We start from the raw sequence: 13,634 nt of genomic DNA on the forward strand, positions 1-13,634 counted from the left end.
GAAATTATTAAAAGTATGGAAAAATCACTCTTCGGAATGACCACAACAGACGTCAGGAAAGTGGCTTTTGAATTTGCCGAAAAAATGAAATTAAGCCATCCATTCAAGGTTGAAATGAAAATGGCAGGGATAGACTGGATGTATGGTTTTTTAAAAAGACATCCAACGCTATCTATTAGAAAGCCGGAAAATTGTAAAAAGATAAAGCGTTCTAAAGATTTATTAGATATAAAAAGTAAAACGGTGAAACGAACCAAAGATACAACTCCATGTGGGACTTGCACACAAATTTTTTGTAAAGATGTAACTGGGCGTCAGTGGATCAAATGCCAAAAATGTGGCATTTGGCATCATAATGGTTGCCAAGGACTAGAAGAGGATTATAATGACATTTTTATTTGTATTGAGTGTGATGATTAAAATTACAAACAAAACATTAAAATTTTAATAAATTTTATTTTGTCATTTCATTAAAAATAATAAAGCATTTTTTTTCATGCATTTTGTTTCTATTAAAGCTATAACCATTGTAATCACAGCTTGTTTTGTTAATTTCTTAATTTGGGCCTTTTGCCCCAGGTATGGGGCAAGAAGCTCTTTTGATAGACCTCTATAGTTTTCCTCATAAAACACAGAAAGTGTATTTTTGAATAATTTAAATTGTAGAATTAGGTAGTGGACATACCAATCTAGCTAAGGCAACATTAAACTTTAAAAAATGTTCGAGTTGTTGGGTGTGGTCAACCGCCAAACGTTAGAGGTGGCTTTTTTGCCCCATGCTACCCTACTACAAGCAAGAGCAGGAATGACGTTGTAACACATCAGATGCAGGAAACTTCAAAACTGTGGTGCACTTAGGTTGTTTGTGAGATAATAACAAGGACCAAAAACTTCCATAATTAAGTCCAATACTTCTTTGCAGTTCCTGTTTAATTCACCGAGTTCATTAAAATTAATTTATAAATCAAAGTATAACACAATTTTAAAATATTTGATAATATACTGTACAATTTTTAAATTGTATTATAATGTCAACAAAATAATATATAAAATCTTATACTATGCACCTGCGTCTCGAACCGTTATTTTCGTTACCAATCGACAGAGATTTAATAATAACGGTAAAAAAATCTCGTATCGTTATAAAACGATACGAAAAATCTCGTATCCTTTAATAACAATACCAGAGATCTCCTATCGTTATTTAAACAAGACATTTTTAGGAAAGTCTATCATATCGAAATAAAAAATAAAAGACAATTTTCGTCTTGTACCATTATTTCAAAGTGTGGAAATGGTAAAAGTGCACATTGTAAAAAAGTGTTATAAAATATAAAAACTTATTTAATTTTTTCCAATTGAATGACTTTGGTTTAATACTCTAAAAATATTGTATCGTTATTAAAACGAGACATTCTCAAAAAAGTCTCGTATCAAATAAAAAATACGAACAAAACAAACTTTTGTTTAATTTTTCAACTGAATGGCTGTTTTCTGGGCGAAGTGGGTGTGCGGCGTGATGGTCTAATGGTTAAGGTCGCCTGGTGCTGTTTCGCAGTAACCGGGTTCGAATGTGACAAAAATATCCCCGCGTGTCACATGCTTCGTATATAATGCGTCGTTTAGCACGATGTTCATTTACGGTGTTTTGCGCTCTGTTGAATCCTCTGAACTTTGGAAGAGTGTAATTGACCTTTAACTTTTTTCTGTTTTAATACAGTACATTTTGTAAAGCGGAGTTGGCGGGAAAACAAATAAGGGCAGACTGTAAATGTGCCAAGCGTCATTGTTAGTGCGCGACGTTTTGGTTCAAATACTATCTTTCAAAAACTCAAAAATCATCATACAACTTGTGCACATGATTTTATTATATCAATATATAGTCTTCAATACCTCGTTATCGTATTGTTATCGTATCGTTATGTATCGTTTTCAAAATAATAACGAGACGCAGATTCTTATGTAACAAAATTAATTTTTAATAATTCCGTGTATTTTCATTAAACGAAAATTTATTAAATCAAACTGTTCAGCCGATTTGACATGATTGAGTCCGCCTGTTAGATACGCTTCATCGTAGCCGAAATCGTATCGTTTTAAACAAATAACGGGACGCAGATGCTTATATAATAAAATTAAATTTTTAATTATTCCGTGTAATATTATTAAACGAAAATATATTAGTTCAAACTGTTCAGCCAATTTGACAATATTGGTTCCGCCTGTTAGATACACCAAAACCGTCGCGTTATAAATTTTACCGAATGTTTGGCGTTAATATGTTTTTAAAAGTATATTATGATTGTTTGTAAACATGGACGATACCGTAGGAGTACCTATCTCACGTTTTACCCTAAAGATATTCAGATTAGATTAGAGATATCTTCATCAGAATCTCTCATCATTTAGTAATTAGTGTTAGTTAGTAAAGTACAGTTAGTGCAGTTGGAACAGCATTATGGAGAACCAACAACAGCAGCAGCAACAACTGGCATTATTAACTGTACCTCCACGATGGTTGCATTGCCCTAGGAAAAGTGCTCTTATTGAAAGTAGGTTTCATTGTTTAGTGATTTCTTTCTGTGTTTTAATGATTGATTGAATGATAATTAATTATTTTTTGGGGGGAGTTTATTCCCTTGCTTGCTTGATTGTTTAAAATTTTAAATTATTGATTAATTGATTGATTAATTATTTAACCGAATAATCCAACAAATTTTTAAAGACAAATTTTTAGTGTTCAAAACGCCTCTAGATGAAAAATACGATGATCAAATATCAGAAGATTGTAGATTTAATCTAGAAATGGTCTTTGAATCGGTGAAAAACATGAAGGTGATAATTAATTTATAATTAACCAATTTTTAAGACATAATTAAAATTAACTTTTAAACAGATTCGCTTATTAGGATTTCTATATAATTAATCATATGATTATTATTATCATATAGAAAGTATTTATTTTATTATTTAGTTAAAGATGGGTCTGATCATCGACCTGACGAACACCTCAAGATTCTATGATAGTAACACAGTTAAAGATCTGTATGACTGCAAATATTATAAACTTAATTGTAGAGGGTTAGAGATTTATATTTTAATTATTATTTGATTAATTATGTGTTTTTTTAAATATTTAATTAATTTCAGATAATTGTTTATAACTTTTAGATTATTATTATTATTAAATGCATTTCTAGAACCACATTTACTTTAGTTTAATTTTTTTGTCAAGATTTATTATCACTATTAAATCACTTTTCTATTTATATTTTTTGGTAACACTTTAGATTTGACCAGGCGCCCTCAGAAGAGCAAACCTCGCAGTTTTATGCCATATGTGATAATTTCTTCAGACAGAATCCTACAAAAATTATTGGTTAATTAAAAATAAATACACACACACCCACGCCCTACGCACACACACACACACACACACAGACAGACATACACATACTTACAAACATACATATACAAAAACATTCATATGCATGCATACACACACACACGCATATGCACATATGTATGCTCACACAGATATACTCTTAGAGTAGACCAGACACTCACAAGTGCATTTACACATATACCTGCACACACACAAACACATACACAACCAATAAATAAAGTGTCACACACACACACGCAATAAATAAATAAAGTATCATTAATATTTAGTAATAAATAAAAGTACCAACATTAAGTTAAGTACTACTGCAAGTTAATGAAGTAGCATTGAAAAACTACATGCCCAGGTGTCCATTGCACACATGGTTTTAACAGATCAGGCTTCCTTATAACGTCCTATTTTGTACAAAAGGATAACTTGAGGTATAGAAATTTTATTCTTACTTGTCTGTCTGTTTGTGTGTACGTGTGTGTTTGTTCGTGTATACGTGTGTGTTGGTTTGTGTGTACGTGTGTGTTTGTATGTTTGCTTGTTCATTTCTATATTCTTTAATCTTCAAGCTTTATTAATTATTTATTTATTAATCACAATTCGTTTTTTCTAATTAATAATTCAATAAACTGGTCATTTGGATTGAGTAATTACTTAAAAATGGAACTAAAATAATAATAATTGATCGCAATTAAACAGTCCATATGTGGTATTGAAGATGTTCAGTGCGGCCCGCCCACCGGGTATATACAAGCAGGAATACCTGGATGAGATTTACAGGAGGTTCGATCCCACCGAATACGCGCCCACAGCTCCTGAACTCCCGTCTTGGTGTACGGGTAGGTATTTTTGTGTTTCTTTTGTTTCTGTTGTTGTTTGTGTATGTGTGAATGTATGTGTGAATGTATGTGTGTGGGAGTTTGCTTATGTATGTGTCTATATTTGTATGTATGTATGTCTCTCTCTGTGTGTGTGTGTGTGTTTTGTATATGGATGTTTGTGTGTGTATGTGTCTATATTTGTGTGTATGTATGTCTGTGTATGTCTGTGTGTGTTTGTGTGTGTGAATGTTTGTATATGGGTGTTTGTTTATGTATGTGCGTTTGCGTGTGTTTGTGCATGTATGTGTGAATGTACGTACATGGGTGTATGTGTGTACGTATGTGTCTGTATTTGTGTGTGCGTATGTGTGTATGTGTATGTTGTGTATGCATATGTGTATGTATTTTTAAATGCAGAATCTGACGATAGTGGTCGGGATGATGATGGCAATGCTATTAACAATGATGGAAACAGCAGAAGTAGTAATAACTCCTCGACGAATAGCTGGAGGTACAGGAAGACTGTCTACAAGAAGGTGAGTGATTATGACGACGACGACGATGAAGATGGTGATGGTATTGTTGTTGTTGATGATGAAGATGGTGATGTTGTTGTTGTTGATGATGAAGATGGTGATGCTGTTGTTGATGACGATGATGATTTTGTTGATGATGATGATGACGTTGTTGTTGTTGGTATATTTTCTATAAAATTATTTTCAAATAACAATAATAATAATAATTGCTATTATATGATAAATATGCGATAATTATTAATAATGATTATAATATTTCAAATTTTCATCAGGACATTTTGTTTATGGATGGGAATGTGAAGGGTGTTGTGACAGTGAAAGAGGACGCTGAGATCTTAAGGGTTCAAGAGATTGTCAGGGAGATGTGCAACATGAAGAGGTTGGCTGTGCGTGACGTCACGCTGACGTAAGTGTGACGTCACGCTGACATCACGACGTCTTGATGGTGTTGTATCTTCGATTTATTGTATCTTTGATACGATGACGTGTTGATAGATATGGCAATGATATCATGATAGTGTATTGTATAGAACGTAGGTGTAGAATTTGTTAATAGGTTTGTAGTTCAAGATACCTATCTGATTGAAGGTGCGTGATGTATCTATTTAGTTGTTATGATGGTCTGTTAGTGATGATATGGTATCATGAGATGATATAATGTTTGAATAATGATACATCCATATATCCATATAGGGTATCATGTGTTGATATAATATTTGAAGGATAATATTTAATCAATCAACCAATCAATCAATCAATCGATCATTCAATCATTAAATATCATCTTACAATAAGATACGGTATCATACGAAGTATCTCTTTTGTATCACAACCTACAGTGTATAAAGTGTATTTACTTGTCGTTAAATATACAGTTTGGTCTTTCCTGGTGCACATCCAGTCAGTATGAACCAAGAGAACATATTGTTTCTCACTAGGAGGCCTTACAAGGTCAGCTGGAAGGCAGATGGCACTAGGTGAGTTTGATGTTTTTTTATTAAATTATGATAGTTTAAATTATGATTTTTGAATTATGATAAATAATAATAATTATTATTATTTTTATTATAGCAATTTTTTATTTAATATCTCATTTTTTAATGATTATATTTTTAAATGCTTCGTAATTGTAGATACCTCATGCTGATTGAGAAGAAGGACAGTGTATTTATGATGGATCGAGATAATACGGTTTTTAGAGTTGAGCAGAATTTAACTTTTAAACGGAGGAAAGAACCGAACGCCGATCTGTGTAATACCCTATTGGATGGGGTTAGATTTTTGTTCTGGGGTTGTTGTTGTCGTTGTTTCTTGTCTTTGTTTTGTTAACTGAATTTATTATCTTTGTTCTTTTGTTGTCGGAATTTATTATCCTTGTTATTGCTTTTGTATGTATTTCAAGTTAGTGTTATTACTTCTTGAAACGTTAATGCAACTTACGATACTTTGAAGTGATGATTTATACTTATTTTTCACATTTTTGGGATTTAATTTAACTTGAAAAAAACTATAAATAAATAAACAGGAAATGATAATTGATCAGGCGGAGGGCAAGCCAATACCCAGGTACCTCATCTATGATGTCATAAAATTGGATGTAAGTTTTTTTTTACCTTTGTATCTATGTATTATATATAAGTTTGTTAATAAGTATAATAATGAGTGAATACATGGATGGATGGATGGATGGGCAAATGAAAGAAAGGATGAGTGTATGAATGAATGCTTTAATGAACGAACGAATGAATGAATGCTCGAATGATTGAATGAATGAATAAATATTAATATTGATTTATTTATAATAATATTTATAAATTGAATTCAAGGGTCAAGATGTTGGTAGTTGGAATTTCGACATTAGATTGATGTGCATATTAAAGGATATAATTCAGCCACGAAATGAGGGTAGAATTAATAAATCTTTGGAACCTTTCAGTATCAGAGCTAAACCTTTCTGGGATATAACTTGTTCTCGAAGTGTAAATATATATCTAGTTTAGAATTCGTAGTCTTTCATATAAATTGTAATCACTTTCAAAACTTTAAAAAAAATTTTATTTAGCTGTCTAAATATTTTATGTTAATAGCTAAACAGGCTAATACAAACCCTAAAAATGTGAATTTTGTATGTTAATTTATTAGATGTGATGTTTAGAATTAATAAATTTAAATATTGATGGCCGCATATTGATGATTAAATTTTAGTTACTGGATGGAAAGTTCGCAAGGGAGGTCAGTCACGAAGTCGACGGCTTGATCTATCAACCTGTCGATATGGTGAGTCTGTCTGTCTGCTTTGCCTGTCTGTCTGCTTTGCTTGTCTGTCTGTCTGCTTTGACTGTCTGCTTTATCTGCCTGCCTATTTGGTGTCTCTTTTCGTTTATTTGTTTGTCTGCTTGTCTGTCAGACTTATCTGCTACTCAATTTCTTACTTTCCCTTCAAGAAATAATATTAATTTTACATGATTGATATTAATTAATAATAATTAGTTAATTATATTCTTATAAATTATTTATTTTATTTCATAATTAAGCTGATAATTTAATGACACCCTTTCCAGGGCTATAAGATGGGCCGCTGTAGTGAGATGCTAAAATGGAAACCACCTTCACTCAATTCAGTTGACTTTAAACTCGTGGTCAGTTACGAGAAGGGGGAAGGGTGAGTATACTGATGATGATGAGGATGGTGATCAAGATAATAATGGTGATGTCAGTGACGTTGGTGACGATGATTTTGTATGGAGTTTCCACTTTTGAATGTAAACCTTATTCCATCTTACTATTATTACTATTATTATTACATAATAATAAATAGCGATATAAATAATAATTATATTATGCATATTTAAATCAGAATTGTGCCGGGATATGTTGGAGATCTGTACGTCGGTGGGATGGATCGTCCCTTTGATAGGTTATCCGTTAGTATCCACTAATTATTATTTATTTATTCAATTATTCAATAATATTTTTTTTGTATTTCATTTTTGTATTTCAAATGCTTTTGAATAATAATTTTAAATAAATTTTAAATATTTTTAATACATCGCTACGCGTACTTGCATGGTTGGTACATGCTGCAAATTGTATTAATCTATAATAGCGTTGACATTCATTTCGACATACCTTTTCTTATTCTTCTAATTATTCTTATAACCATTCCATTATAAATTGTCATTCCAGTCAATGAAGAAAGGTTTACGAGAACTTAACAACAAAATTATCGAATGCAAGTGGAACAACGGATGGGTGTTCATGAGACAAAGGACAGACAAGTCATTTCCAAACAAATATGAAACCGCGGCGGGTTAATTTTTTTACTTTTTTAAAAATTCTTGAGACTGTTTTGCTGCACAAGGCACTATACAAATGATACACAAATATTGTTATTGTTATTATCTATAACTTATTGTACATACATTTGCTCATCTGTCATTTAGCTTGACAGGGGAACAATTTTTTCTAAATAAAATCTTTTAAAAATGCACGAGCTGACGTTATTTCAATGAACAGTTTTATTCACATTTCATTTAAACTTCATCCAGCTGTTGTGGAATCCATCAGGAATCCAGTAAACAAGGAGTTACTGTACGAAATTATTGATAACAAAAGATACGATCTCACAAAGAACTCCCACCAGCCTCCTAATAGGACAGACTCGCAAAACAATCAACAACAACAGCAGAAGCGACAGCATAATCTGAACAGCCATCCATCAACTCCGCAAAGACAAAATTATGGGCACATACAATCGACACGTGGTGACATGCCACCACCGGCCAAGATACCGAGATCTCTTTAATGACGTCACGCAAACGTCATTATCATTGTAGTCATCGTTCGCACTTGCTGTCGTTTACAATTTTATCAGTTAATCGCTACGATCATCATGACTGCTTCCAGTATCATTACTAACGCCTATCATCATCATCTACCCATTTAATGTTATCTTTCTCTTTATTTATCTTTTACTTTTATTTAATGTGATTCATTCATTCAGTTAGGGTTATTGATTGTGGAAATGTTTTTAAATTAATTTTTATTTTGAAAGTTAAGAAATTTCATTTTAAAAATTGAGAAATGTAAACTAAAGCCGTGTAAATAAAGATGACTTTTGTTCGATTTTTTTTATTAAATCAACATAATGTAAATAACGCAGGCCGTAACGAGTCTACTCTTAACGTATGTTGAATCAAACACAAAGACAACAACTTATATACACACTTATTGGAACATCACAAAGTGTTTATGATTTCAAGGGTAGTTAACTTTGAAGACTGTTCCTCATCGAGTAAGCTAAATAGAATACAAGAACAACCCCTGCTGTTGCTATGTGTTCCGTCTGAATCCACGGTCCTCTGGATGTGCCCTAAGTAAGAAATATAGTTGGCTGGGTAGAGATGCATTTATTTATGCTGGACAAATTAGTGAAAAGTTGTAGGATGTAAGTTGTTGTACATACACATTAGGATAGAATGTAGTATTAGTATGTGTATTGGTATGTAGTATTAGGTAAGTGATCATTTAGTTTTACCTGGTGGTGAACATCGATGGTGAACGATGTTTTCACAGCAGATGAATCTTCACCACTTCTTTGAACCTAATGAGAATGTCATCACATGTGAAAAGTCTACTAAAACACAGTTACAAAATAGATAACACCTGATTGTAATTTTCAAGAAGTTAGGCAACTTATCGGTGAATTTTACTTACTTTACGTAACTCAGAATATGCTTCATCATCAAATAGGCGAAGCATATACGATCCTTTGGGTATTTTTTTATGCTCTTCACTGTAACTGACCTACATGGCAATATAATATTTGTATAATGAGTTTACTCATATAGTAAAGTTTTAATCTTCATCACAAAAATGAAATGATTACTACCTGGTATTTATTTTCTGAAATTTTGGTTACAGGGAATGTTTTACCATGAAATTCGGCATGCAGATTGACATCCTGATGGAAAATTTTTTTGATTTTATTATGTCAGGCATACTATATTCTACTACTACTAAGTTAAGGCAAGATGATAGATAAAATAAACTATTATAATCTGTTTTATTTTTACTAGTTTAACATTTGTTTAAATTTCATTTGTTGATTAAACAACTATTACCAATGATTAATCAACATATCTGATAACAATCATACTCATTTAGATTTTAAATCTAATAAACATAAATATATAATTATAATATAATAACATTATATATATATATACATTTGTGATTTTACTTTACAAATTTAATTTAGTAAGCTACAATGTCTGATGTGATATGTAAGTAAAAGTAAGTAAACTAAACAATTTATAATATTTATATTTTTGTTCACTAAAACCTTAAAACAATTATTACTCATTTATTTTATTATAAATTTAAATAAAAATTATTTTTAAAAGAAAAAAGCATGTGGTTAAGACTACAAGTAACCAGTAAAATGGCTTCCCCTTATTTTACTAACTTGGGCCTTGTTGGAGCAGGCGAGCTCGAACTCGACGACGATCGCTGTCCCTGACGAAAGTTGCGAATCAGAAGTGGAATGAACCACAGAAGTTACTTGCGGGGACGTACATATCTCCCCTAAAAAATAAATTAAGAAAAGTTAGCACAATTGATCAAAATAACAAAAATAAATAAATTGAAACCTGCTACTAAGGCAGATGAAAGTAAAATTACTAAAATAGGCAGCATCGTTTTCAGTTTATATTTCTTGCTTCGTGGCCGAACAGACAATGTCACTTCCGTCTTTGAGTCAACGAAAAGTGAAACTCCGTTAATACTAATACTACTGCTAAAATTTTTTATAACCATAGAGTTCGAACATTAGAATCATTACAAATTATTGGTGTACGATTGAATCCTATTTCATTCTATATACATATGGTTGAATCTACGTGCGTTGAAATACAAATTGTCATGTTTACTTTGTAGAGCCGTTGTATTAATAACGTTAGATAAATTGGCATCCGTTGCATGGATATATATATATATATATATATATATATCCATGATCCGTTGGCAATAAAAAAAGCCCTTGGTTGATACTAAATGTACCTTTAAGTAACTAAGTAATACTATTCTAATTTAAGTATATGCTTGACACGGACAATTTTGTTTTATAAATCTTTTATTATTATAATATCTGAGATAGAATTTGAATGAAAAAAATTACATAATCAATATAACATAACGTATAAGATATGTGAATACATTCAAACAAGAAATGGCGTCGATTATAACGTTGTTTTAGAAAAAGACACAGTGGCATCCCAAGTATGTTGTTTCAGAAAAATATAACATAAAATGGAAGACATGGTACCGAGTACATATTATGGTCAAGTGTATTTTTATAAAATATGTTATTTAGATAAATAATTCATTCATTGATTTATTAAATTTATATGATATGCTTTAACTTTTCTCAAAATTTAATTGACATTTAGAAAAGAAAGCAAGTGAAAACAAGATTTTCATAATTTTAACAAGTCATGAAAGAGACATTTTGAACTAAATAGTGAACTAAAATCAACTTCTTTCTTTTATAATATAAAATCTAATCTAAATTTAAAACACAGCATAAAATAAAGAACTTCATTCATAGAACACTTTTAACATTTTTGTTTGTGCACAAATACGATCTCAAAATGCAGAGGAATAACGATTTCAGAAAAAAAAGGACACACGTTGACGTTAAAGAGAACATTTAGAACCTAAGCAAAATGTAAGAGCAAAAAGTATATGTAAGGCAAAAACGTTGTGAAAAACAAAAAAAGGAACATTCTCGTCTTATATTTATATAAAGAGACGCCGATTAAAGACGTCAAAAAAGAGACAAAGTTTCATCTTCTTCCCCAGTTTCTTCCAGCTCTTCGTCAATGGTACACGATATTTCATCCATTATGTTGACAAGGTCTTCGAAGTTTCTCACGGAGCTGACGCCACGAACCTGTGGGAAGCCCTCGTACTTGAAATCTTGATTATCGTGAACCAACAAATACGTCGGTATTGCATTTGAATCCATAAATGCCAATGTTTTATTTAATTGCATAAGTTCTTCTCTAGCGATCGTTCCGGCGATTATGAAACTAAGATCGGTACCATGATCGGAGGCTCCGTTCGCTTTCGTGAATGCCTCTTTCTCGATATAATTCAAGGCCTGCCTTAGATTAGGCTTGCCTGGGTATAAGTTTGCTTGTAGTTTCTTACTAATAATTTCATCTTTGTCGAGAGAGTCTTTAAACTGGAAGAGAACCTGCAGGCTGCCTTCTAGATCGAAGAAAAAGACGGAGAACTTTGTATGCCCTTCTCCAATTTTAAACTTTCTCATGAACGGCGTGATGAGTTGTCCAACGACGTATTGATCAAACTCTTGTTTTGTTAGCAGATCTTCTGGCATAGCCACGCCGATTGCAATATTAATGATGCGGTCACACAGCGCTGTGAAATTTAAATTATTACCAAACGATTAAAATATATGATTGTGAATAAAAATTAATTGAGAATATTATGAATTCATAAGCTAACGTCTGTCATAGTCGTAACTTCCAACTTCAAATATTTCTGTCAGATTATCAAACGTTGGCAGTCCGAAACTTGGCGTTACTTGTTTTGAGTAGACTTCTAATAAACGGTACAGAGACAGTAATAAATCGGTAAAATGATGATAATTATTTATCGAGTCAACCGTCATGACGAAAGGGTACTCTCTATATTTGACATTATTGTCGTGCACGAGGAAATATGTCGGAACGGGCAACTCTTTGACATATTCATTCAATTCAACAAGTTCTTTCTCATTGAGACTTCCGGCTACTAAGACGGCCATGTTGATCAGCTGCGGATCAATATTCTCTTGTTCGGCCATGTACATTAAATCATCTATGTATTGTAAACATGAAACAAAATCAGGCACGCCTTGAAATAAATTCTCCGGGGTTAGATAATTATTGAACAAGTCATCATTGTCCTTGTAATCAGCCGTCGTGAAAACGTTCCTAATCGCTGAATCATTGTTGAAACCAATTGCTTCCAATTTCACTCCCTCATTAACTCCGAATTCGAACTTGTTCAAAAATGGATAGATGAATTTATCGTACACATTGCTTTTAAATTGACCTTTTGTCATGATGTCTTGAGGTATGCCAACGCTAAAATATAAATTCAAAGGTCCCGATAATTTGGCTGTGAAATGCAAAATTTTTAAGTTTAGTTAATTCAACAAAGAAGAAAAATGATTATTACAAGAAAGTCGTACGAGGTTTGAGATCGGGTAGAGCTGTTAGAATGGGTTCTTCAAACTGCTGACGTTGGATCAAACTTTCGAATTCATATAAATATCGTTGAAGAAGGCTGTAGAGTTCACTAGGCAACTCGTAATTAGGCTTGAAGGTTGTGTAACTCACAAAGAAGTAATCAAGATCGACGTTCTCTTGCTCGTCAATGACCAACAGCATGACGGCAATGTTCGGCTTCAACTTCATCATCTTACCAATCTCTATTGCGGAACTCTTGTCCAATGGTCCAGTTATTATTATTGCTAACTTGGCAGCACTAGAAAATGCGTCTTTGATGTCTGGATTGTAGACATCGTTATATAAGTATTCAAGAACTGCACGTGCACTGGGAACAGTTGTCTGAGATAGCTTTAACGATAACAATATTTTCTTGAAACTGTCAAGAGATTCAAACCTATCAACGCGCAGTCCGCCAACATGGTCCTTCGGCTGATAAATAAGATTCACTCTGGTGTCTTCTGGACCGACGTCATAAAAAAACACCAATGGTTTGAATGTGCCACATATAAAATTGTAAAAGTTAGCATCTTGCATTGTTTTAAGATCCGGTGCAAAACCGATAGTCAGATCCAAGTTACCT

At 32.3% G+C, this 13,634-nt stretch overlaps 3 protein-coding genes across 3 annotated transcripts in view; 2 read left to right on the forward strand and 1 right to left on the reverse strand.

Annotated features, from left to right (window-relative positions):
• Positions 1-420, forward strand: part of HELRODRAFT_176262 (hypothetical protein) — a gene marked incomplete at both ends in the record, with an annotated part of 823 nt that extends 403 nt beyond the window's left edge. Inside the window, one exon of the mRNA XM_009023727.1 lies at positions 109-420. Coding sequence (XP_009021975.1) covers positions 109-420 — 312 coding nt within the window. The remainder of the gene's footprint in view (positions 1-108) is intronic.
• Positions 421-2,458: 2,038 nt separating this feature from the next.
• HELRODRAFT_113375 (hypothetical protein) lies at positions 2,459-8,863 on the forward strand (the record flags this gene model as incomplete). The annotated part of the gene is made up of 17 exons (XM_009023728.1): positions 2,459-2,552; positions 2,726-2,835; positions 2,975-3,081; positions 3,291-3,379; positions 3,753-3,828; positions 4,097-4,236; positions 4,636-4,754; positions 5,027-5,133; positions 5,630-5,731; positions 5,888-6,026; positions 6,280-6,351; positions 6,581-6,733; positions 6,960-7,031; positions 7,316-7,416; positions 7,612-7,678; positions 7,941-8,064; positions 8,303-8,863. 17 exons carry the CDS (start codon positions 2,459-2,461, stop codon positions 8,557-8,559), a joined length of 1,929 nt encoding a protein of 642 aa, XP_009021976.1. The 3' UTR covers positions 8,560-8,863.
• Positions 8,864-8,969: 106 nt separating this feature from the next.
• On the reverse strand, positions 8,970-10,478 carry HELRODRAFT_113378 (hypothetical protein). The gene is made up of 6 exons (XM_009023729.1): positions 10,406-10,478; positions 10,222-10,340; positions 9,646-9,717; positions 9,471-9,560; positions 9,292-9,357; positions 8,970-9,126 (listed from the first exon to the last, which is right to left on the reverse strand). Exons 1-6 carry the CDS (start codon positions 10,449-10,451, stop codon positions 9,022-9,024), a joined length of 498 nt encoding a protein of 165 aa, XP_009021977.1. The 5' UTR covers positions 10,452-10,478; the 3' UTR covers positions 8,970-9,021.
• Between the last annotated feature and the right edge of the window lie 3,156 nt (positions 10,479-13,634).

This window comes from Helobdella robusta, assembly GCF_000326865.2.
Source record: "Helobdella robusta unplaced genomic scaffold HELROscaffold_37, whole genome shotgun sequence".
In the NCBI taxonomy this organism is placed as follows: Eukaryota; Metazoa; Annelida; class Clitellata; order Rhynchobdellida; family Glossiphoniidae; genus Helobdella; species Helobdella robusta.